This window comes from Biomphalaria glabrata, chromosome 8, assembly GCF_947242115.1.
Source record: "Biomphalaria glabrata chromosome 8, xgBioGlab47.1, whole genome shotgun sequence".
Taxonomy (NCBI): domain Eukaryota; kingdom Metazoa; phylum Mollusca; class Gastropoda; family Planorbidae; genus Biomphalaria; species Biomphalaria glabrata.
Genome location: NC_074718.1, coordinates 6,565,209 through 6,587,118, shown reverse-complemented (window position 1 = coordinate 6,587,118; position 21,910 = coordinate 6,565,209). Strand labels below are relative to the sequence as shown.

Here is a 21,910-nt window from a genome sequence, read left to right as displayed (position 1 = left end):
TTTTAAATTTGTATTTGGGAGTCTTGCCATTGTTTAAATCTTTTATATTGTTATTTGAATCAAAAGAACCAAGAATTCATCTGCTTTTTGATGAGCAAATTCAACTTATCAAAAATTTTTTAATTTGTTTTGTAAAACCTGAGACAGTTAGAGATTTTGATTTTTCCAAAGTAGCAGATTTTGATTTAGACAAAGATGTTTTTTTAAACTATTCATTACTGTATACTGGACAATCTAAAGTAAATGTTTCAGAAATGTTTCTCAATCAGCTTTTAGTGGCATACAAAGACTGTGCCAAATTTATGTTGCAAAAGTTTGCTTTAAAAAATAAAACTCTTAGATTACTCAGGGCAATAAACCCTGGTACAGTTGGACACTCCCAAAATATGAAGATGTTGTGCCAACTAGCAGAGAAAATGCCATTTTTTAACTGTGAAGAAGTTGCTGCTGTTCAAGAGGAGATAAGACAGATCCAAATAGACAGCAGTCTCCAGTCAAAAGACTTTGCTAAGGACAGAATTGATCACTGGTGGGCTATTTATTTTAAAAGCCACCCAGACCAATATCCTCTTTTTTTTAAAATGATTAGTGGCTGCTTAAGTATTTTTAGTGGGCCCAGAGTAGAGAGCTCCTTCTCATTTATGAACAGTTTGATTACTAAAAAAACAAACAGAATGGTGTGTCAAACTTATGAAGCATTTCAAAAAGTCAGATATTTTTTACAATCAAAACACACAACTTCTCTCAAGTTGTTCCACAGAGAAGATGTTGCCACAACACCTGTTGATAAGGCATTAATTTTTCATGTACAGACTGCATGGACCAGATATAAAACTAGACTCCAGGCTCAGCAAGAAGAGAAAAAATCTAAGTTCTCCCATCTTAATGTACAAAAGATTGTTCATAGTAAAACAAATGTACATGCATTGGTTGAAAACATCAAATCAAAGTTGAAAGCCAGAGCTTTGCCTAAAAAAAGGAAACCTCATAATTCAACTCCAACAACTTCAAAAAAGATAAGAACCAAATGATGACTCAGACTCTGTTATATTTTTTTTATATCATTGTGGATACAATTAAAGTATATGTCTTTATTTGTGGAATAAATAATCTTATTTTATATCATGCATAGTGTAATTATTAACATTATTTAAAGTCTCATTATAAATGTACTGTTTAGTTTTTAAAAAATATTCATCAGCTTCTTTTTTTGAAGCAGCTGCGGTATGCCGCGAGTAGACAAACGCTGGTGTATAAAATTTCCTAAAATTTTTGCAAAGTCAGTTCCCATCACTGGTAGTGAGATATATATGTCAGTGAATCCTACAACAGAATTGTTTGATAAGCCAACTTTGTGCAAAGAGAAATTTGAACTTTAGAAATGTTGACTACACTTTGACTTGCTACAAAAGTAGACACAACCTTATGACCTTTCTGATGCCAAGTGTTGATGACTAGTTGGCAACAATATTTATCTCTAGTATGATAAAGTGGCTGTCCAGTGGCGTAGCAAGGGTGGGGGGAGAATTTGAAAATCCCCCCAGACCCCCTACTTTAGGGAAGCCCCCAAATGAGTGTTTTTTACATTAAAAATTAAATATTAAGCAAAAAGGCAGAGGCTCCCAAAGAGGTCAAGCCTTCCGGGCCCCCAAACGATGGAAAATTCCTAGCTACGCCCTTGTGGCTGTCACGTTGTAATGACTGGATCTAGCAAATCCTTTATTTGTTGGAACATAATGCAAGCTTGTCAATAAATAAACCAATAGAAAACTATTGTTGAACTAACTGAATACTTAAATTCAGTTGTATCTCTGAATTACAATATTCATTCAAGTATACTCCTTTTGTTAGGACTGCATTTATCAAGTTACCAACCCTGAATCTATTATCATATTCCCTTTGTAGTTTTGTTGAATCCTTGTGCTTTTAGCCTCAAGTTGTCATCTGAAAATTCCTGAGCTTTTAGTAGCCATGCCAGTTGCTGTTAGTGGGAAGCATGGTTGAGAGGCTAAGTACGTTTGAACTTGACTTGGCTTCCTATGAAAGGGGTTCGAGGTTCGACACCCGACTCAAGCAGAGTTGTGTTTACTAAGAGCCTAAAGGCAGCACAGAAAACCTACTCCTAGATGCCCCCTCCCCCCACTTGTCCACAAATGAGATTGGACCATAGTGCTCTGAGCATGCTATAAGCGTGAAAGGAGCGCTATATAAAAGCCATAATTTAAGAATCTTTAAGAAAACTGATGTCATACTAGCCATATAGTGACTGTTAATATACCCATGTTAAAAGATGGTCCCAATTAACTTTAACTCATTTGTCTTTTGAAGAAATTAGTTTTTACTTGCCCTTATGTAGTTAGGTATCAACAGCAAATTTATTTGTACTAAAACTATGAAGTGTACTTTTTTGCCTTGTTTTCATATTTTTCTGAAAAGAATCTTTATTTTACTTGCCCATTGGTTAACATTGTAGAAAACAACAAATTTTCTTCCATATATATATATATATAGTAAGTAACATTTGTGTATTTTTTTATTCCTATAGATCTGTGAAGAGCTCATGACCCGTTGCCTAGCACCAGATTGCCAGGCCGGTGGCTTAGGCTGTGATAATATGACAGTGGTTCTTGTCTGCTTCCTCCATGGTGGCACCTACGATGACCTGGTCAGGAAGTGTGCACGTCCCAGTCGGGCTGGCCCGGCCCCACATCTTCGTGATTATAGTGCAGGATTTGAGTTCAAGTAGTGGAAGCCTCCCCCCTGCCCTCCCAAATCTTTCCTCACAGATTTCTTGTTTGCCTGTTGTTTTTTTTTTCTTTTGGTTTATCTTCCCCTGGCAATTTCTTTGAGAAATGTTAGAATATATAAGAAGAAGGTGTATTGATTCTCTGTGTGTCTCAATACGAGTGCACATGTTGTTGACTATTTCTCTGTGTATGTTTGTGAATGAATGTGTGGGCACATGCATTAACTGTGTACTTGTTTAAGTTGTATGATAGCTAAAGAGAATCGACTCACTTGTTCAGCTCTGCTCTCTTCAATGTGTAAATCCACATGTGTATACAAAATATATATATATATATATATTTGAGGTCGGTAAATCTGATTTAAAAGCTTATTGACTTGAAATAACTATATGCCTGCAAGTTATGTATATGTTGTTGTTGTTTTTTTGCATGACTTCCAACATTTTTGTTTGATTCTTCTGCCCTTGAAGATGTTGGGGAGAAAGATAGGAGACCAGAGGAAATAACTTTGGAGTTGTCTTATCACCTTGTAAGAATGGTTTAGAATTACTGTATATACATATACAAAGAACATTGGATTCTAACATAACCAATTCTAATTTATTGACCATGAAATGTATTTGTTTTAGATAAGAACTAAATCCTGAGTGATCATACATTTTTGTACACATAAAATAAAATAACTTGTCAGCATTAGAATTTATTTATTTAAAAAAAAATTGCTTGTAGAGACCTACATTCATACCCGTAGTTTCTTGGATTTCAATTGAAGAATATGATTGAAATGTGGAATACTAGTGTTACAGGGTTCTTTTGTGTTGTGCATATAACATGCATACAAAATACTACTTCAACAGAGCTCTGTTTTATAGTGTTTGTTATTACAAGATTAATTAGCAACTTTTTTTTTTTTTTTTTTAAGATTTCAAATTTATCTAAAGATTTAATGCACCATCCTTTCTGGGTTTGGGGTAGGATGTAATAATCTTCAATAATTTAAAACCAAAAAAGCAACTAAAATTAGTTTATAAAGATTTGAAAGAATCGACAAAAATTTATATACAACATATTAAATGTAAATATGTTTATTTTAATTATAATTCTAACACTGAAAATAAATCATTATACTAAGTCATGATGTGTTATTGAGGCAAAGATTTATTGTTGTTTTTTTTTAATATTACCAACTATTTAGATGGGCTACAGGTTCTTGTTGGGCCCTAGATAACACCTAATCAACACAAATAACAACATATGTTGTTGTTGTTTTTTTATTATATTTTTTATATCAGGAACACTTCAATGCCAAAGTCACTTAGGTCTAAACAGTGTATAAATGAAAAACAACTACACTGCTTTGGAGTTGATCTTTATGGTATTTTCTGCATTATAAAGGGTGAAATTATTTGTATGTGTATTGGAACTTAGTCTTATGCTGATGTATTAAAGAATGGTACAAAAAAGATTTAGAAGCTATGTTGGTATAATGTTATCTTTCAATTATTTTTTGAAGGAGCAAGAAAATAAAATGTTTTAATTTTATTTCAATTTTTTTTTATGCACTCTGCATAGTTCAAACCAAGATCTGGGTATTTCCCAAATAGGAGAATGTGTATACTGAAAGGACTAGAAAGATGTGATTTATCTTATTTTATCTTACTTTTCTGCATTCGACTGTAAAACTACAGTTGCTTATATTCTGCATACTCCTGCTCATTGATTCAAAATATTTTTTACATACTTTGTTATATATGTGTACAATACGCTCAATACAAACAAAGAGGCAGATCAAATCTCTGAACAGTACTTAGGTTTAAAATAACAATGTTTATACTTTAAGCAAACAGGTCGGTAGCTTTACAATGAAAAGAAAAGGAAAGCTTATAAACTATGCAATATTTAACAACAAAAAAATATCTGCAAAGGATTTAGAATAAAGTTAGCCTGAAAATTATTGTGAAGATGTAAGAATAGACTTTTGAATGTTTATCAGTCTATAAATATGGCTTCCTTACAAAACATGCTTTGAATATCATATGTTCTAATTGACAAATATGTAACTCCTCCGTAAAAAAATTTTTTTTTAGAAGTTTTATATTTCTTGTAGTCAATAGTAAAGTATTCTTTTCAATTCACCATTAACTAATGTTGTTAAAGAAATGCCCATTATGTCAATATACAAGTCTTGTAATCATCCAGATTTTTCTTTTTACTAAGCCTAATGTTGGGTAACTTTAATCAAATGTTTTTTTTTTTACTTGTATTTGCATTCTTAGTTATTTGCTAAAAATAGATATGCCCTTTTAAATAGAGATATCTATCAAAGTACATCAAGGAAGTTTAATATTATTAGAGCCCTCATTTCTCTTTTGTTGATAACTTTGTATTTCAATCCACTGTTTTGCATACTTTTCATTTGTTTAAACTTCCAACAATAATCAGTCATTTTCCTTTTTTTTTTTTTCTAGATTTATTTATATATATATATTGTTTTGTTGTTTTTTTGTTCATGGCTTCCTCAACTTTGATCTTCACTAAAGTCATTTCAGTTATTTAAAGAGGAAATAAATACATTGACAAATATTACATTGACTTTCATTTTGAGTCTAGTTGAAAGATTACGTTGTGAGCTGTTTTCACTTTTTTTTCTTTTTTCAATTTATTATCACATTTTAATCATTTTCTCAGACTTAAACTGTTTTTGTTTTTTTTTTATGGTTCTCAAACTGTTGTTACAAGTATTTGAATTCAATGTTTTCTTTTTCTATGCTCTATACAAGTGATGACAGTATTTATTCTTCAGTTTCTTGTTCCATTGTGAAATGCTTGGTTCACTTTTCCAAGGCTGTGTCAGTGCTACTTCCTTTTTTTTTAAATGTGTATTGATGTAAAATGGTTCAGGGAATGACTGTGCTGGTTGGATATTAGTAGATCATTCATACAAATGTTTTTTGTTTTTTTTTTATATATTTTTGTAGACCCCATGTTACTGTATTTGTTCTTAATGCCTGCAACCAAAAACAATTGTAAATTATATCTAGATGAGATCTACAGTTTGCTGTATAGTTGTTTTTAAGCTAGATAGTCTTTTACAAGTCAATGGCTGTCTGATCATGTGGTAGGCATGCTGGACTATTAGTTTGCCGTCTCAATTGTCCTGGGTTCATATTTGCCTGTTGCCATCTCCTGTCGACCTGCTTGAGGTTTGGACAAGGAAGTAGATTATCTTCAACTCTATTAGTAACATCTGAAACATGTAAAACATTTTAAAATAAACAAGCTGACAATGTCTGTAATGAACAGTCTATTTATATAAAGTTGACATCAAGTTGTTGTTTTTTTTAAATATTAAGTAAAATACAGGACAAATAGTTGTTTGTTTTTTATGAAAGTGAGATTTTGAAAATATTTTAGATGTAAGACACTTGAAGCAGGCAATGATAATCATGGTATCTTTAGTTTGTTTACATATAAGTTAAGGTCTCCTTGATTACATTCACTACCTGAGCTAATGTAACAGCTTGGGGAATTGGGGGTGGGAGAAGGAATGGAGATCATGAATAAAACTGCCATGCTAAGTTGTTCTTTATTTGACCTCGGTGGCTATATATATATATGTATGTGTGTTGATTCTGTATAATTGATATGGAGCTTCTTTTATATAAATGCTGGTGATAATGATAAAACATTGTAGTCAAACCTTGTTATATTCTTATTTAAAAAAGCAGATATTGAAATATAACAGCACTAGCTAGTCGGACCATAGCTGGGTTGTTATTTAATTTATTTTCATTAGTGCATATTTCTCCATATTTTGTGTATTGCCTTAGCTAGAAAGGAAGATGCAAGAAGAGAATTTTATGCAGGATTTAAAAAAAATTGCAAAGATCTTCTAATGTTATAAGAGAACTATTCTTGTGCTCTACCTTCTCTGGATTTAAAACAAAATCTATTCTAGTGACTCTTTAACTACCAAGGGAATAGAGTTGATGCATACCCCAAGTCACAGCGCTCACTAACAATTCCTGTTTGATTTAACTTAGTGGTTAATTTGGCAAAGCTTGCTAGGCTATCTATATAGGTGGGCTTGAGTTCAAATCCAGACTTGATCTGAGTTGTGTTTGCTGAGCACCCAAGGCAGCACAGAAACCTTCTCCCAACTACCTCTCCCCCCCCCCCCCCCCTCTTACTATCCACACAAAAATGAAATCAAAGCTGAACCTACAAGTTTAAAGGTATTATTATTTAACGAAGCTATGTTCTATAGAGCAAACTGAGGCTGTACTGCATTTGTAAAGTCTTAACTGCTTAACACAATTATTTCAATGAACAGTCTTGGCTTAGAGCTGCCCTCTGTGTTGTTTGAACATACACCAAGTCCAATGTTGTTTTGTCTTTCTTGCTGGTACTTAATGAAATTTGTTCCTGTTCATGCCGGTTGAAACCTTATTTTGTATTCCACTTTTTTTTTGTTCCATATTTTGAAGTTCTATTTTTGTGTGTGACCTTTTACCTCTTTTTATAAATTTAACATTTATATTTTGATTTCTGTCAGTTTTGTTTTAACTATATTATTGTATTCAGTTCAGTTCCGTTGTCAGAAGATTATTTGATTTTACACTAAGATTTAACTTGATTGAGATAGAAATATTAGTCTATATAAATTTGTATGAATAAGGGTCATTTATAAAGGCTTGTCTTCGAGTCCGAAGATTAGTGAGGAATGCAGTACATCCTGTGGCTGCGCACCCTCAGTTGTGACCTACATATATTTCCACATCCAGGGCAAGCATAACCATTGCCTGCAGGAGGTCGATTAAATTTTCTTTTTGCCGTCTGCGTCTGTCCTATGCAGTGGATTTTCTTTTGGTTTCAAATGTGTATCCCACGGCCTTTGTGAGTGACCTCCAGCTGTCTCCTTCTGAGGCCGCATGCAACCAGGTGCTCTCTTCTATCTCAGCTATGGCAAGTTGGTGCCTAAGCTGGTCTTTGAAGCGTTTCCGTTGGGTACCTCTGTTACGTCGACCACCTTTTAGCTCACCAAAAAATACTGCCTTTGGCATACGTCTCCCATACAGGATACATGTCCTGCCCAGCGTAATTGTCGAACCATAAGAACTCCCTCTATACTGTCCATACCAGCGTTTGCAAGGACATCGCTGTTTGTAGTGCGGTCTTGCCACAGTATGTCCATGATGGAGTGCAAGCATCTTTGGTGGAAGCGATCAAGTAGTCTTAGTTGCTTTCTGTATAGTATCCATGTCTCAGATCCCTATAGAAGGGTTGAGAGACATTGCCTGATAGACATTGATTTTTTTGTAGCAGATAGAGTGATTTATACAACAAACTAAAGGGAAGGCAATAAAGTCAAGTTCCAAAAATGTGTTCCATATAAACTGCCTTCTGGCTTCCCTTTGGTATAGATTTCTTACATGTATTGTTTAATACAGTATTTTTAATACTTTAGAAAGAAGCATTATTTCTTTTAACAAATGCTTTGTTTTTCATGTTTTGCAAGTTTAGACTGCTGTAGGAAATGCTTTATTTTTTAGTATGAAAAGCTTCAAATCTGCTCATCCAATTAATTTTTTCTTTAGTTTTTTGCTGAGAATTCTGTTTTTATTTTGTCAGATTTGAGTGTATGTTGTAGCCATTACAGTTTAGTGCTGAATGCCAGTGTTCATTGATTGATTTCTCTGTACTGTCTGTGCATCTCCTTTCACTGTTGTGTTGGTGCTAGAGCTAGAGTAGAACCACGACTTGGTTTGTTTCATCAGTTGGTCAGAACAAAGCAATAATAAAGACTGTTGTTAGAGCACAAGACTGCTGTTAGTAGTTTGTTATAAAACAGCTAAACAGCACATAACCATGAAAATATTAAATTGCCTGTTGCCATTCAGTGTTGTAAAGCGCTGTGTGTCCTATGGCCGTGATTAATTTTGTTTTTCTTTGAGTATAATACAAGCCTGTCCCATTGGCTGGTTGGATGTGCTCAATATGACAGATTAGCTTTTAAAAATATAGATGCGTAGCAAAATGAAAAGGGAAAATTATCTATTAATATTGTGTTGTGGTCATCTAACATTATAAACCATCCTGTACAGTAATGTTAGATCTTCTTTGGTTGCTGTTTTTTTTTTTTTAATTTATGGAAGGTGAATTTTTTGATGACACATTTATAAACTTTTTTTTACCCTTAGATATGGCATCAAAATATACTAAAAATATTTGTTTCCAATTGGTTAGAATGTTAGTAAGACTGTTTGACCATAGCAAGTTTGTTGTGCATTTCAATACTCATTATGATTAGGCATTAAAATTTTAAAACAGCTTTTAAAATTACACATGTTTTTGACAGTTGAATTAATTTCAAAATTTTATTTCTGTGTTGCTAAATATAAATTATAAAAGTATTCTGGCTGCATCTACTGTTAAGCATTTAGAGTGGACAGAACTTGAAAATAATAATTGTGTTTTAAGTGGGACATGTGTATTGTTTAGCATTTAAAGTGGACAGAACTTGAAACTAATAATTGTGTTTCAGATGAGCTGATTACCCACTAGAATAATTAGAATAAAAATGTAACCTTGTCCATAAGTTTATTCCCATATTCAGATATTTCTTGAGTTCTGATAGCCCCTCCCCTTCCTTGACATCACTACAGCAGCAATCCTGATTCAAACCAAACTTGTCACTTAGAATTATGCACCATTGTAAAGTCATGTCAACTGCTCTTGTGATAACATTTGTTTAGTTGTCTTTGTTTGTCAACTCTAATTCTCCCCCCCCCCTTTCCTGAACTTTTAAGTCCAATTTGTGTTTCTCTTTGAGGATTGGAACTCATTGTGCTTCCTGGATATTATTTTTTTTCTAATTTTTTTTTCAGCTTAAAAAAAAAATTAATTAATATCTACCATGAAGATGTGTCATTTATACATTTTATAATCTAACAGAGTTGTAATTGTTATATATGTATATATCTATATCTATGTATATCTTGTGAACAGAGACTCTGCATCTGTGTTGTTGTGGTCAAACCAACTCTTCAATGTTATTTTTTTGAACAATCAGCAAGACCTGTGTTACTTCTTCATGTATCTCACAGCAGCCTGTGTGCTATAGAATAGAGGTTTTTAAGTTTGGTTTATTTTAATTAATTTTTCTTTTTTTTTTTTTGGCTTGTTTTTTTTTTCTCCAGACCTGTTGTCAGATGGTGTATACCCCCTTGTATATTGACTTAAAACAATTTGTTTTAGCATTTCTTGACCCTTTTCCATAAGTGGATGTACATTGAGCAGGATTGCAAAATAAGCAAAACAAATTCACAACTTAGAATTTGTGCTCATTATGTTTGGCAGAAATTTGTTAAGTATCCCCCCACACACACACACAAGTTAATCAAGAGTGTTTTTTTCTCCCTCCCTCTAACTTGCCACAGAGTACCTTAGAGGTGACATCTTGTATTATTAGTTAGAGACATGATATCCTTTTGCCAAATAAAATATTGTTATTAAAGGTATATTTACAGATCTATGACTTATTTGTCTGTCAGTGCCAGGTTTGTTTGTTTTTTAAACAGACAAGATAATTCCAATGTTACTGATGTGATGGGGAGGGGTGTTGATGATACTTCTGAAATATCGTGTGCTGTTGTGAAGGACTTCAATTCTATTCTTCTGTCATTCTGAAATAGGAAATATATTTATACAATCCTCCAAAGGTTTCTTTATTTGTTTGAATTTAAAGTCTATAATGCAGGAACTCCTTCCAGAGTGTGCATGGTATATGTAGATAGTTTTGTTTACAATTATTGTATTACTGAGTTGAGTTGTAGTCTCTTTGTTTTTCAATTTTGCAAAATTTTGTTGGTTACAACTTAGCATTATTTCTATGCTGGTCATTTATTTAGTTTATTTAACATCTTTTTTTTTCTGAAAAAAAAACAACAAATTAATAAAAAAAAAAAAAACAAATGCAAAATTTCTTATTTTATTTATGTGGAAAGTAATGTGAAAGACAATTCTGAGCATTGGCTCCACTTGAATGCTTATAAAAAAACTGATAAAATATCACCACTTCTATCAACTGATATGGACAATAAGTCTTAGAAGCAGAGATGGTGTTGTTAGAAATCAGCAGCTTTAACATTGAGCAGCACATGATTTCCCAGTATGACAGTACTGAGGACAAATCAATCTCTTAAGAGCCTTCAAAACCTAAAATGTTTATTTATAACGGCTATGATCGTCCCAGTGAATAAAACTCTTCATTTGGAGTCATGTTGGTAAGATAAGCCATTCGGTTAGATAATGAACATATGCTGACAATGGATCCTATGTCCCAAGCATCCTCTGAATCGAGTCCATGATTAGCAAGATCATTAAAATCATTTTCCATTAAGGCTTCACACTTTGTCACCTTCAAAGCAAATCCTAAAATTGATCTCTGCCTCTCATCGATATCTGCAGACTCCCAGTTGGCAGCAATCTGTAAAAAGAAAATAAATGGTCAAGCTTTCTTCATTACAGTCAGCCATACAATAACCTTCGTTACAGATCACACATTTAAGGCACATTCCTCGTCCCATATGCTAGGACAAATTTGTACAAATGCTCCTTCTTCCCTAGTGCTATTAGAGCATGGAATGGGTTGCCTGAGCTAGCCAGGATAACCAGTGACTTGGCAGAATTTAAGTCATTGGTTAATTTGCATGACGTGTAGGATGTAATCATCTTTTTTGAAGTAACGTCTGTATTATATAAGATAACATCAGTTCTCCAAATTCAAAGAAAGCCTTCACAATCTACTTTTCAGAATTATGTTGATACATGCCCATTGCTTTCCAATGTAAAAAGAGAAAGAGATTGCTGAGTATTCTAGTTTCTACTCAAACTATTTCAAGTTCTTAGAGAAACATATGAGCCATCTCCCATAAAAAGATGATAGGTCTATACATCTCACTATACAAGATTTTATCTGTTGTTTATTGATCAGGAAAAAAATCAATAATCTTGTTCTTTAAGGGGATGTGGGTTTATTTATCACAAAACAAGTAAATTTTTTTTTTTACTGCTATCACTTTACAGGCATAGTTATAAAAAACCTAGACCTCAAATTTATCTCAGTACCAAACAGATTTTGAATCTACTTGACATAATAAGTCAAAGTTTGAATCTACTTGACATAATAAGTCAAAGTTTTTATCCTATTGAACACATTCATTGTAAGTTGTTGCTATTCCAAGACATTTTAACTGTTTAAACAAGCGAAATAAAAAAAAAATACTTTAAAAAAACTTATCTAAGGGGAAGAAATCCAGCTCTAAGCCATGTATGTCAATACTGTAACATTTATTTCCCTTTTTAATCTCAAACAGAATTAATTAATTGCCACTATTTAATAGACCACAAGGTCTGAAAGGGGAACTTATTTAATTAACTAATTGGTTTATGTTTTACTGATTCATGTGTTTGTTAGGAACAATGAATTGATGTGCAAAGTTTCAACTTGATCCAAGAATAGGAAGTGGCAGAAATAAAACGTTCAAAATTAGTAGCTGAGGGACTGTCTCGACATAGTCAGTTGATGTAATTTTTATAAAAACATGACAGTTTAGAGTATTTTAATAATGTTTATGTTACTTTGTAGTGAGTACTCAAACTGTTTACATACCTGATCAGCTAACAGCTTGTTGTGTGAATGAAGTCTCAAGAGCCCAGAATGGGATATGATGAAGTATTTACATTTGTTAAATGAACTGACTGCTATAAATATCATCTCCTTGTCACATCTAGTCAGGTGACCTTTGACACACACACAAAAATGTTTTTTTGAGAGTAAGGTAAAGCAAGAGTTTCAACATTGATGGAACACATTTTATGATAGGAATCTTACCAGCCTCATTCTGATATGTAACAGAGGGAATGTTATATGCCATATTTTGCAAAGAAGGGGTGTGATTAAGTGCTTGGTTTATAAAAGTGAGGGTTCTCAAGTTTGATTCCTTGTGAAGACTGGGATTTTTAGTCTATCCACCACTAATGGATACCTGACATAGGTTTGAGCTGATGGTAGTTGTGTTTAATGGACACCATCATTAACCATTGGCCAAATAAACAGCTTTACATCATCTGCATCACAAGATCTGAAAGGGGTATCTTAACTTTGCATTAACTTTAACAGAGACTTTTAGAAGAGGATGTGCTATGAAAAATAAAACAACAATTGAGCCTTCAAGACAACATTCCAGAGCACATTAAACATGACCAGACACTCATACTTTTGATATACATACCTCCAACTCTATCTTCCATGACAGTGTCATAGTAAGCCAAGAATGCTCGCATTTCATTTGGTCTGTGTGACAGAGCATGATAAGCATTAGGCACAAAGCCTTCCTGTTGAAGGAAATTGACATTAAAAATATCCCAGTATATATAATTGGATATATTTGTCAACTCTAAACCATACACAAAACAGTCCAGCTACAAAAACAAAATTTTAAAAAATTCTATAAGCTTATAGATCATACAAACTCACTTTTTCTCGAGTTTCATGTATGAACTTTTGTATGTCTTCTGGCATTTCAGCTTCCTGTGGTACTGACAAATGAGAGGCTGAAGTTTTAAGCCTTTGCTTTGATTGGCCCCTTGAAAAACTTTGTTTGAATTTTACAACTTTTTTTCTGCAGGAACAAAAATAATTTTCCATTAAAAAAAATAATTTTAATGATAATAATACTATATAGAGAGAAGAGGTCAATATTGATAAAAAATGTGACTAAATAACTTCAGTTTTACAACAAAACTAAAAGGTCCAGCAAAAACAATGACAAAAAGGTTTTATTTTCAATTTGTATTTTCCCACAAAAATTTAAGTTCCATAATTTTTAGACAACATGTAAACTTGACATTGATGATACCATTCAATTTGTGAACAGTGATAAAGCAATTTCAAATTTATAGTTTGCTAGGAATTTTTAATAACAGCAACTTGTTATGTGGTAAGCATTTCTAGCTCTCGTCATGATGGACCCAAGTTCAAACCCTTCAAATGTTCATCCCTTCCATCCTGAAGGCAGTTTTAGATGTAATGATCTTCATTTCTGAAGGAGCATCTGAAACTTATGAAACAAACAAGTGGTTTGAAACTTTCTGACAGGACATTAATTTATCTGACAAAGTCCTAGTGGGTGTGAGGATCGCAGAGTGAAAAACAAATTGTTATAAACATAATTAAACAATAGAGTTGAAAACCATGTCCGTATAGTATGGTATAGTATAGTATAATACACCCAATGACACATTTCTAACATTCTGTGAACAGATTTTTATGGACGAGTTACAAGCACAAGTAAACATAAGAACAAACCATTGACACTGTAAATCATTTTATAGCACAAACCATCCTAGGTAAAACCAGTGAGTATTCCTACAGAACACCACCATGTAAAATTAAAGTTTCAACAGAACGTCACCAGATCAAACCAGTGTTACTGCTGAGTAATTACCAGGTTGACCATTTTCAGTAAGTTATGAGAGTGCAAAGGGGCATGGTGGTCGAGTGGTAAAGCACTTAGCTTCCAAACCTGGGGTCCTGGGTTCAAATATCAGTGAAGACTGGGATTTTAAATTTCTGGATATTCATTCATTTCTAATAGGTACCTGACTTTATTTGGGGAAAGTAAAGGCAGTTGGTGGTTGTGCTGGCCACATGACACCCTGCTTGTTAACCACTGGCCAAAGAAACAGAGGATCTTAACATCATCTGCCCTATAGATGGCAAGGTCTTAAAGGGGTGCAAGAAGTTTGTGTAAAATTGATTTCCTTGGTATCAATTTTCCTGTTTTGGTGACATGTCATGGCCACCTTGCTCCCTAAACCTCAAAACCTTCATTTGTGTAGGTCTGTCTGAAAGACAAATTCAGTTGGCTTAAAGCAACTAGAAAAGCATATTTTATTGAAAACATTTGGCCAGAGGCAATCAGCAAGTCATGGACAGCTTTCATTTTCTTATTCAGCAGCAATACTTTTGAAATGCAAATTTCATATCAACTTCTTCTTCATCTCAGCTTTTTGCTGCTGATCTGTAATTTATCTTACAAAAACCTGAGGACTTACTTTTTAATTTCATCAATCTGTAGACTAGAGTAGAGGTTTTGATGCTTTGTTTTCAGGTGTCTATTTAGGTTACTAGTGGCTCCTTTAGGTGCAGACAGAGTGTGGCCACAATGTCGACACAAGACTCTATTCTCATCTAACTTTCGAAAGATGGACCAGCATGCACTCCTTTTCTTTTTTACACCTTCCGGTAACTAATTGAGGGGGAAAAAAAGTCATAACAAATAAATGACTACTTCAGGTTTCTCATTTTAAATTCTCACCAAACTCAGCAGAGCTATGTTTGGATTACAAAATAAGAATCATCTTTCCACAAAGAGAATCTAGAACTTATTAAAGAAAACCTTACTCAAATGTGAATGATGTATACATTTTTTTTACGATATGGGGATCTTATCTTATATAATACAGACGTTACTTCAAAAAAGAAGATGACTACGTCCTATGGGATTGGGGCATTGGGGGACAATGCTACAACTCAGTGGCATCATTAGTGCAGGCTGGTCCCGGTAGCATCCACCAGGGGGGTGACGATACCAAGGTGGAAAAAAATGCACTTGAGTAAGAGCAAATAATTTATTAAACAATCAGTGTCATTAGCTTCAAACCCAAACATGTTTCTGCGCAATTAATATTTAGACACAGAGAAATGAAACTCAAAAGAAAATGTGCATGAACCCAAGGCCAAGAGTAAGGACTAGGAGAGGCTGCATATATGACCAAACCATAAAATGTCAAGGAAGAGATGATCATAGACATAAGAAACAGATGTTTATCATAATCATTGAGTTTCTGAGACAGGAAAAAAAAATATTTATTTTTTTTACTGTGTCCATTCATGCATAAACATACAACTCTTTTTTTTTTTTATTTAAAAATGTGTCGGGGAAAGGGGTGGGGGAGGAAACAGTGTATATCCCTGGTTGTTAAGAAAATCATCTTTGGCTAAAAACTTTTTTATTTTATAAGTATTTTTTTTACAGTTTAGAGGTAATGAGACTTAGGGGACTTCAAAACAAGAGAAAACAAAAAAAAAGCTATTCTACTCTTTGAGCTATTTCATTAACCCTCTTAAGACGGTGCATTTTAGCATGTCTTGTGCCAAAAAGACGAAGCACTATTTCCAGACTAAGCACTTCTCATACAAAAAAATTCCTAACAAATAAACTAATTACTTTACATACACAAAACTATATATATTATTGAAGAGAAATGAATGAACTAATACAATCTTTTGGAATTTCTTTGAAATACTAGCATTTATTAAAATAAGCAGAGTTAATTTGCATAATTTATGCACATAAATTTCCAAAAATGTTTTTTCAAAACAACAGAATTAAAAAGGTAAGAGTTTTTTAAGAAGTTTTAGGCCTGAATAAGCCCTAATACATGTGTTTAGGGAAACAAGGCACATGGAGACCCTTTAGACTCTTCTATCACATTATTTTACTACTTTTTTCCCAAACCCCAGGTACCATGGAAACAAACACCTTCATTTTTGCCACAGTGACAGACACCCATTTTTGACCCAGGGAACTTTTTTTGAGCTGTTTGTCAGAAAGTTGGCATCATATTTATTAGTCTCCCTGACTAACATTTGAACTAATTTGATCTATAGTAAAAAAAAGAGCAAAAAAAAATCTATGAGGTGCTAATCCATTGGTGCTAAATTGGGTCTTCTCTATCCAGCTCCTCACCCTTACCTCTAAACCCTGTTACCACAAAAAGACATCATCAGCACATACTAGATCTAGATTTAGTACTAGTGTAAACTTAGATCCAAAGCTATCCTCAATAATGCCCTGATTTTTATTAGGGCTATCAGTTTAAATAAAATCAGAGTCAGTGAGTTTGCTTTCATCAATATCACCGGCTGACATGTTAAAATTTTCACCTGTCACTAGCTAACTTCAAAAACTCAATAAAAACAATAATCATATAAAAACAGCAACAGAGGCCGCCATTACAGTCTACTAATGTGTAAAAATAGTAAGAACTAATCTGATTGGCTGATAAAAAACTGGCTAGCCAATTCTGTGGTTGGAAACATCGCAGCCGATAGATCGGCCGCTTCGTCTTAAGAAGGTTAATGAAGACTTAAAGTAGAAACAACAATAATCAAAAAGTAAGATCACCTGGTTCTGGCTACCATTCAACAATGTTGCACCCTCACAGTCATCTGGAGGCTCACTTTTTGTGGTTACTTCAAATGGTTCAATGGTTGCTATGCAACTGCCATCACTGGATGTTTGAGCAGTAATTATTAGTGTGGTGGCTTCACTACAAAACAAGAATTATATTAAATTAGAAACTTTATACATATGTAAATAAACAAGAGTTGATTATTTAAAAAAAAACATATATTTGCAAGGGAACAGCTTTCAAAAAGCATATCTCAAAGTCAGGAAAAGGATTACAAGGCTGGCAAACAGTAAAAAAAACTAACAGTAAAGACAGTGCAAGTATATCAAACAAATATCAGCTCAGGTAAAATTTGAGATCTATCTTAGATAAGAAAATTGTATTGTAGACTATTATTACAATCAAGAGAAAGATATCATTAAAATGATAAGTTTTGAAAGTACATATTCTGCTGACCAGGAGGAATGGAGGGATGTGTCTATGAAGACTTCACAGTATCCCTAAAACATTAAGAGAGTGATGATGATGTTTGGCTAACTGTTGAGCTCTGTTACCTATATGTTGACATGTCCAGCTCTCTTTTACATCAATTTATTCTTTTTTTTTGTATTTTAAGAACCAGTCACTAAAATGCATTTTTTTATTTACCTTTCCCTATATTGCGGTGGGCTCAACTTGATATCAGGATGAGCAGATCTCAAATGCCTGGCAAGGTTGCTTGTAGTTCCACCAATGTAGGAGCACTCTTTCCCACAGAAGTTACATTTAGCTCTGTTAGGTGCAGTTTTTGTAAACACTGTCCAAAAGAGGCTTCTTTTGTAGGTTCCCTTAACCATTTTTTTAACAAATCTGAAATTGTGTAGTTAAAATAAACTTTTATCAAATAAAATAACAATATATGCTTGTTAGAAAATTGCAACAAAGCATGTCTTTTGAGTTGTATACCACCCAAAACTTGTTTCATTTTGTTTTAAATTTCCATAAAAATTATAAATCAAGCTATCAGCTGGTACTTTAATAAAAGTTTGGGTTCAAAGATGATTAGCCTTTCATAGGATCAATGGTGCTTATACCACTATGAGGCTTACTGTTAAAAATAAAATGGGACAATGGCTGTAAATGTTACATAACAAAAGAACTGGATATTTTTGGGTCAGACACATAAAATACTGTACTCTCCATTAATCTTTGGACTCAAAAAAGAGCTTTAAAGATGTATATATATTATTTATATAACTGACATTTTTGTCCCACCTCACAACCTCTTTTAAAATATTAAATTCGTAAATTAATGAGACTGATTGTCTGTCCATGTGGTATGTGCCCCGGACAGTCTAGCTCTGCTGGAGGTCTGGGCTAGAATGGCTAGCTGGTCATACGGTATGCGCACTGGACTGTCATTCAGTCATCTTGATGGTCCCAGATTCACACCCTGCCCGCTGCCATTCCTCACTTTCTGCAGGAAGTTTGGACTAGGATGTAGATTATCTTCAACTCTAAAGGAACATCTGAACCGTAAAACATTTTACAAACTTAATATTTCATTCTAAAGGAACCTCTGAAATATAAATATCTGAAGAACATTTTTAGTGTAAACTAAGAAGGATGGAAGGTAAAAGGAGGAGGCGCAGTGGCTGAGTGGTAAAGCGTTAGGCTTCTGAACTAGGGTTCCAAGGATTGAATCTTGGTGAGGACTGGGATTTTTAATTTCGGAATCTTTAAGGCACCTCTGAGTCCACCCAGCTCTAATGGGTAAGCCTACCACCTGACATTAGTTGGGGAAAAGTAAAGGCAGTAGGTCGTTGTGCTGGCCACATGACACCCTCGTTAACCGTTGGCCAAAGAAACAGATGACCTTTACATCACCTGTCCTATAGATTGCAAGGTCTCAAAGGGGAACTTTACTTTTTAAGAAGGATGTGTACAAACCAATTTTAACAAATAGAGAGTCAGCAGCTAGCTGTTCTTAGCAGGAAATCAAGAGAGAAGCCTGTCTATTCTTTTATGTGTTATCCAGCCAGCTTTTCTTTGGATGACCCTTTCTTCATGCTTCCTCAGCTGTAACGTTCTTGAAGAATGAATTTTGATAGTGAATTATGTTTTACAATATGACCAAACCAGCTCAGCTTTCATGTCTTCCCTGTAGGCCTATTGAGGCGTTCTTCCTTTTTGCCAGCCAGAGCCAGATTCGAGTGTTGACTTGTAAAAGTACAAGAAATTCATTTCTACAAGTCTTATCTTTTCCTGGTATCTGATACCTTGCCAGCATTTTCTTTAGCATTTATTATCAAGGGGTTAGATTCTTCTTTCAGCCTCAGAGATCGTTATAGAAGAATACAGTCTTGATTTTACTAAGAAGCTGATAGACTTATATGTTACTTTTCTAGATTTTCCAGTTTGGTCATGGGAGCGAATGCCAAACCTAAACAGGTTTTTATATACATATCTCGGTAACAACCATATCTCTTTTATTGATCCTCTGTCTCTTAGTCTTGTTTTGTTTGACACTAGGTATTTAGATAAGTCAACTTCTCATGTCTATTTACTTCAGTAGTTTTTTGTTTTTTTTAGTAAACTAATACCATCATAAAATCCCACTATATTTCTTCAAAACTTTTTTCTCTTTTCTTTTACTTTCTAAGTTTCTTAGTACAAAAGACTCTAGCCCAGCGGTTCTCAACCTTTTATGCTCAGCGACCCTTTTTGTTTTTTTACAATCCCCCACTTAGCCGCGAGTCACAGGTTGAGAAACCCTGCTCTAGACTCTAGTTAGATCTACGTCTAGTAATAGTATCTATCTACACACATTCTAGAATCTAGATCTAGAGAAGCCTACTCAGTACTGTACTCATGTACTGTATTTTAATCATTTATAAATTAATGTTTTATTGTTTAGATCTACAACCTCAAAAAACAAAAATGTAGAATGTAGACAAGTGTAGATCTAATTTAATTTATGCCTGGCTTTTTTAAGATTTAAGGGTAGGTCTGGATCTAATATATTATAAAAGATCTATATATTAAGTATATTGTATATTTTATCAAATTTTTGTAAAGGAACTCAATGAATCCTGTTGTTTAAATCTATTCTAGATTCTAATAATAGATTTAGAATATTGCTCTATTAGCTTGGGTAAGCCTATAATTGAATCAATTATGACTCACCAGTCACTATTCTAAGCTTAGATTCTAAATCTAATGGTAGAATGAATCTAGTCAAATCTGTAAACGAATCAGAGTCAAATGGAGGCGAATCAGATTCAAACAGGAAATAAAAATGTTAAGTAGAAAAGAGCGACTCAAAAGAATGGAAACAAACAACAACAAACAAAAAAAGCGCTGTTTTGCCTTTTAAAAGCGAATAATAAAAGAATATCTTGATCTATAAAAGAATAAAGTAAAGTTCCCCTTTCAGACCTCACTGAATAAAAATCAACATTTGAAAATGGGGTTTTAATTTTTAAAAATAAATACGCTAACAATGTCTATGCGGCTGCCTATAAAAGAATTTGATGGAATGCCTCCTATTAGGCCAAAGCTAGAATAAATATTAACGATGAAATTCAGTTGGGCCCACTGGTCAGTGGCGTAGCTAAGGTGGGGAGGGGCAAATTTCAAAATTTCCCCCGGGCACCACTTGAGGGTGTCTGAATTATTTTTTTTTAATTTAAATTCTAAGCCAATGCCATGTTATCTAGCTATTCATGTTGTTATGTAGGCTAAATTAGTGACCATGTTGCATTTATTCCAAAGATTAGACATATATTTATTAAGTACATTTTCTCTTGTCATGATGTTGAATGCCAAAATGCAGGAGCCTATAAAGTTACCAATAAAGTTTCCAAACCCCCAAATCCCTTGCTACGCCACTGCTACTGGTGCACACTATTGTAAATAATGCCATCTAAATTGTATGTGAGGATTTTGAAAAATGCGCATGATATGTATAAAGCAGCACCGTGTGCTAATAATATCTTATAGCTCCGGATCCTCCTTCGTAATCGAAGATAAGCATGTTCCTCATAACTATACACTCGAAGATGACTGTAAAGTCCAATCCTCACTTTAAAAAGCCAGCCGCATATGTGGCATGGCTAGGTTTGGTCAGTTGCAGATAGGTTTGCTTCTTATTCTCTCATCAGCTTTTTGATGGTTCGACGCTCTTTCATGCTGGCTACTCTTCTTGCTTCAAATCTCTTGATTCCAAGACTCACAGTGCCCTGTGCTAATAATATCTAGAATCTAGGCTATAAGATGACAAGTAATTTTATTGCTAAAAATCTAATAGATTCTGCAAAGTTGTTTGTTTTCTTGGCTAATTCTATCCATTTAATAGCGGTGAAACATTCAATTATTTAATAGTGGTGAAATGTTAAAACTATTTAATAGTGTTGAAGTATTAAAACTATGTAATAACATGAAGTATTTAAACTATTTAATAGCAGTGAAACATTCAAACTATTTAATAGAGGTGAAACATTCAAACTATTTATTAGTGTGGAAACATTCAAACGTTTTTAATAGCGGTGAAACATTCAAATTATTTAATAGCGGAGAAGCATTTCAATTTTATGAGAGCAGCACATTTAAAGGACTTCTGAAATATAATCAGAGCCAGGCGCTTGTAAGTTTTTTTTAGTTTTCCGATTGGCATCTCATAGCGATCAATGATTGGAAAGTCATTGAGCTTCGTTTTAACTGTTTCTAGTGGAATTTCATCAAGAAAGAGTCAACCATTTTGTGGCCATTGTTGAGCATATCAGAATTTCTGTTTAACATGACGTGACCATCTTTTATGTTGAGTCGTAGGCAGAATGTAGCGACTCAAAGAAAGAGTGCCTCTACTGCATCAACATATCTTGGAATCATTTCCATTTTACTAAGGCAGAAAGTGCTTTTTG

At 33.7% G+C, this 21,910-nt stretch overlaps 2 protein-coding genes across 5 annotated transcripts in view; one reads left to right on the top strand and one right to left on the bottom strand.

Moving 5' to 3' along the window:
* LOC106061692 (probable protein phosphatase 2C T23F11.1) overlaps window positions 1-10,728 on the top strand; it is a 61,854-nt gene extending 51,126 nt beyond the window's left edge. For all 3 annotated transcript variants that reach the window (XM_056037233.1, XM_013219894.2, XM_013219893.2), the window contains exon 10: window positions 2,546-10,728. In XM_056037233.1, coding sequence (XP_055893208.1) covers window positions 2,546-2,746 — 201 coding nt within the window. In that variant the 3' untranslated portion in view covers window positions 2,747-10,728. The remainder of the gene's footprint in view (window positions 1-2,545) is intronic.
* Window positions 10,724-20,287, bottom strand: LOC106061691 (uncharacterized). 2 transcript variants are annotated; one of them, XM_056037236.1, is made up of 8 exons: window positions 20,175-20,287; window positions 17,658-17,858; window positions 17,003-17,147; window positions 14,868-15,061; window positions 13,288-13,432; window positions 13,043-13,145; window positions 12,421-12,551; window positions 10,724-11,235 (listed from the first exon to the last, which is right to left on the bottom strand). In XM_056037236.1, the coding sequence occupies exons 2-8, from the start codon at window positions 17,843-17,845 to the stop codon at window positions 10,987-10,989; spliced, it is 1,155 nt and encodes a 384-aa protein (XP_055893211.1). In that variant the 5' UTR covers window positions 17,846-17,858; window positions 20,175-20,287; the 3' UTR covers window positions 10,724-10,986. The 2 variants fall into 2 exon arrangements, with proteins under 2 accessions (XP_055893211.1, XP_055893210.1); XM_056037235.1 differs by lacking the exon at window positions 20,175-20,287 and adding an exon at window positions 18,939-20,079.
* Between the last annotated feature and the right edge of the window lie 1,623 nt (window positions 20,288-21,910).

Coding starts and splice junctions, on each gene's coding strand:
- LOC106061691 (XM_056037236.1), bottom strand. CDS start 17,845: ATGGTTAAGGGAACCTACAAAAGAAGCCTCTTTTGGACAGTGTTTACA. Junction 13,433..14,867: donor CAGATTGATGAAATTAAAAA/GTAAGTCCTCAG, acceptor TTGTTCCTGCAG/AAAAAAAGTTGTAAAATTCA. Junction 12,552..13,042: donor CATGGAAGATAGAGTTGGAG/GTATGTATATCA, acceptor TGTGTGTCAAAG/GTCACCTGACTAGATGTGAC.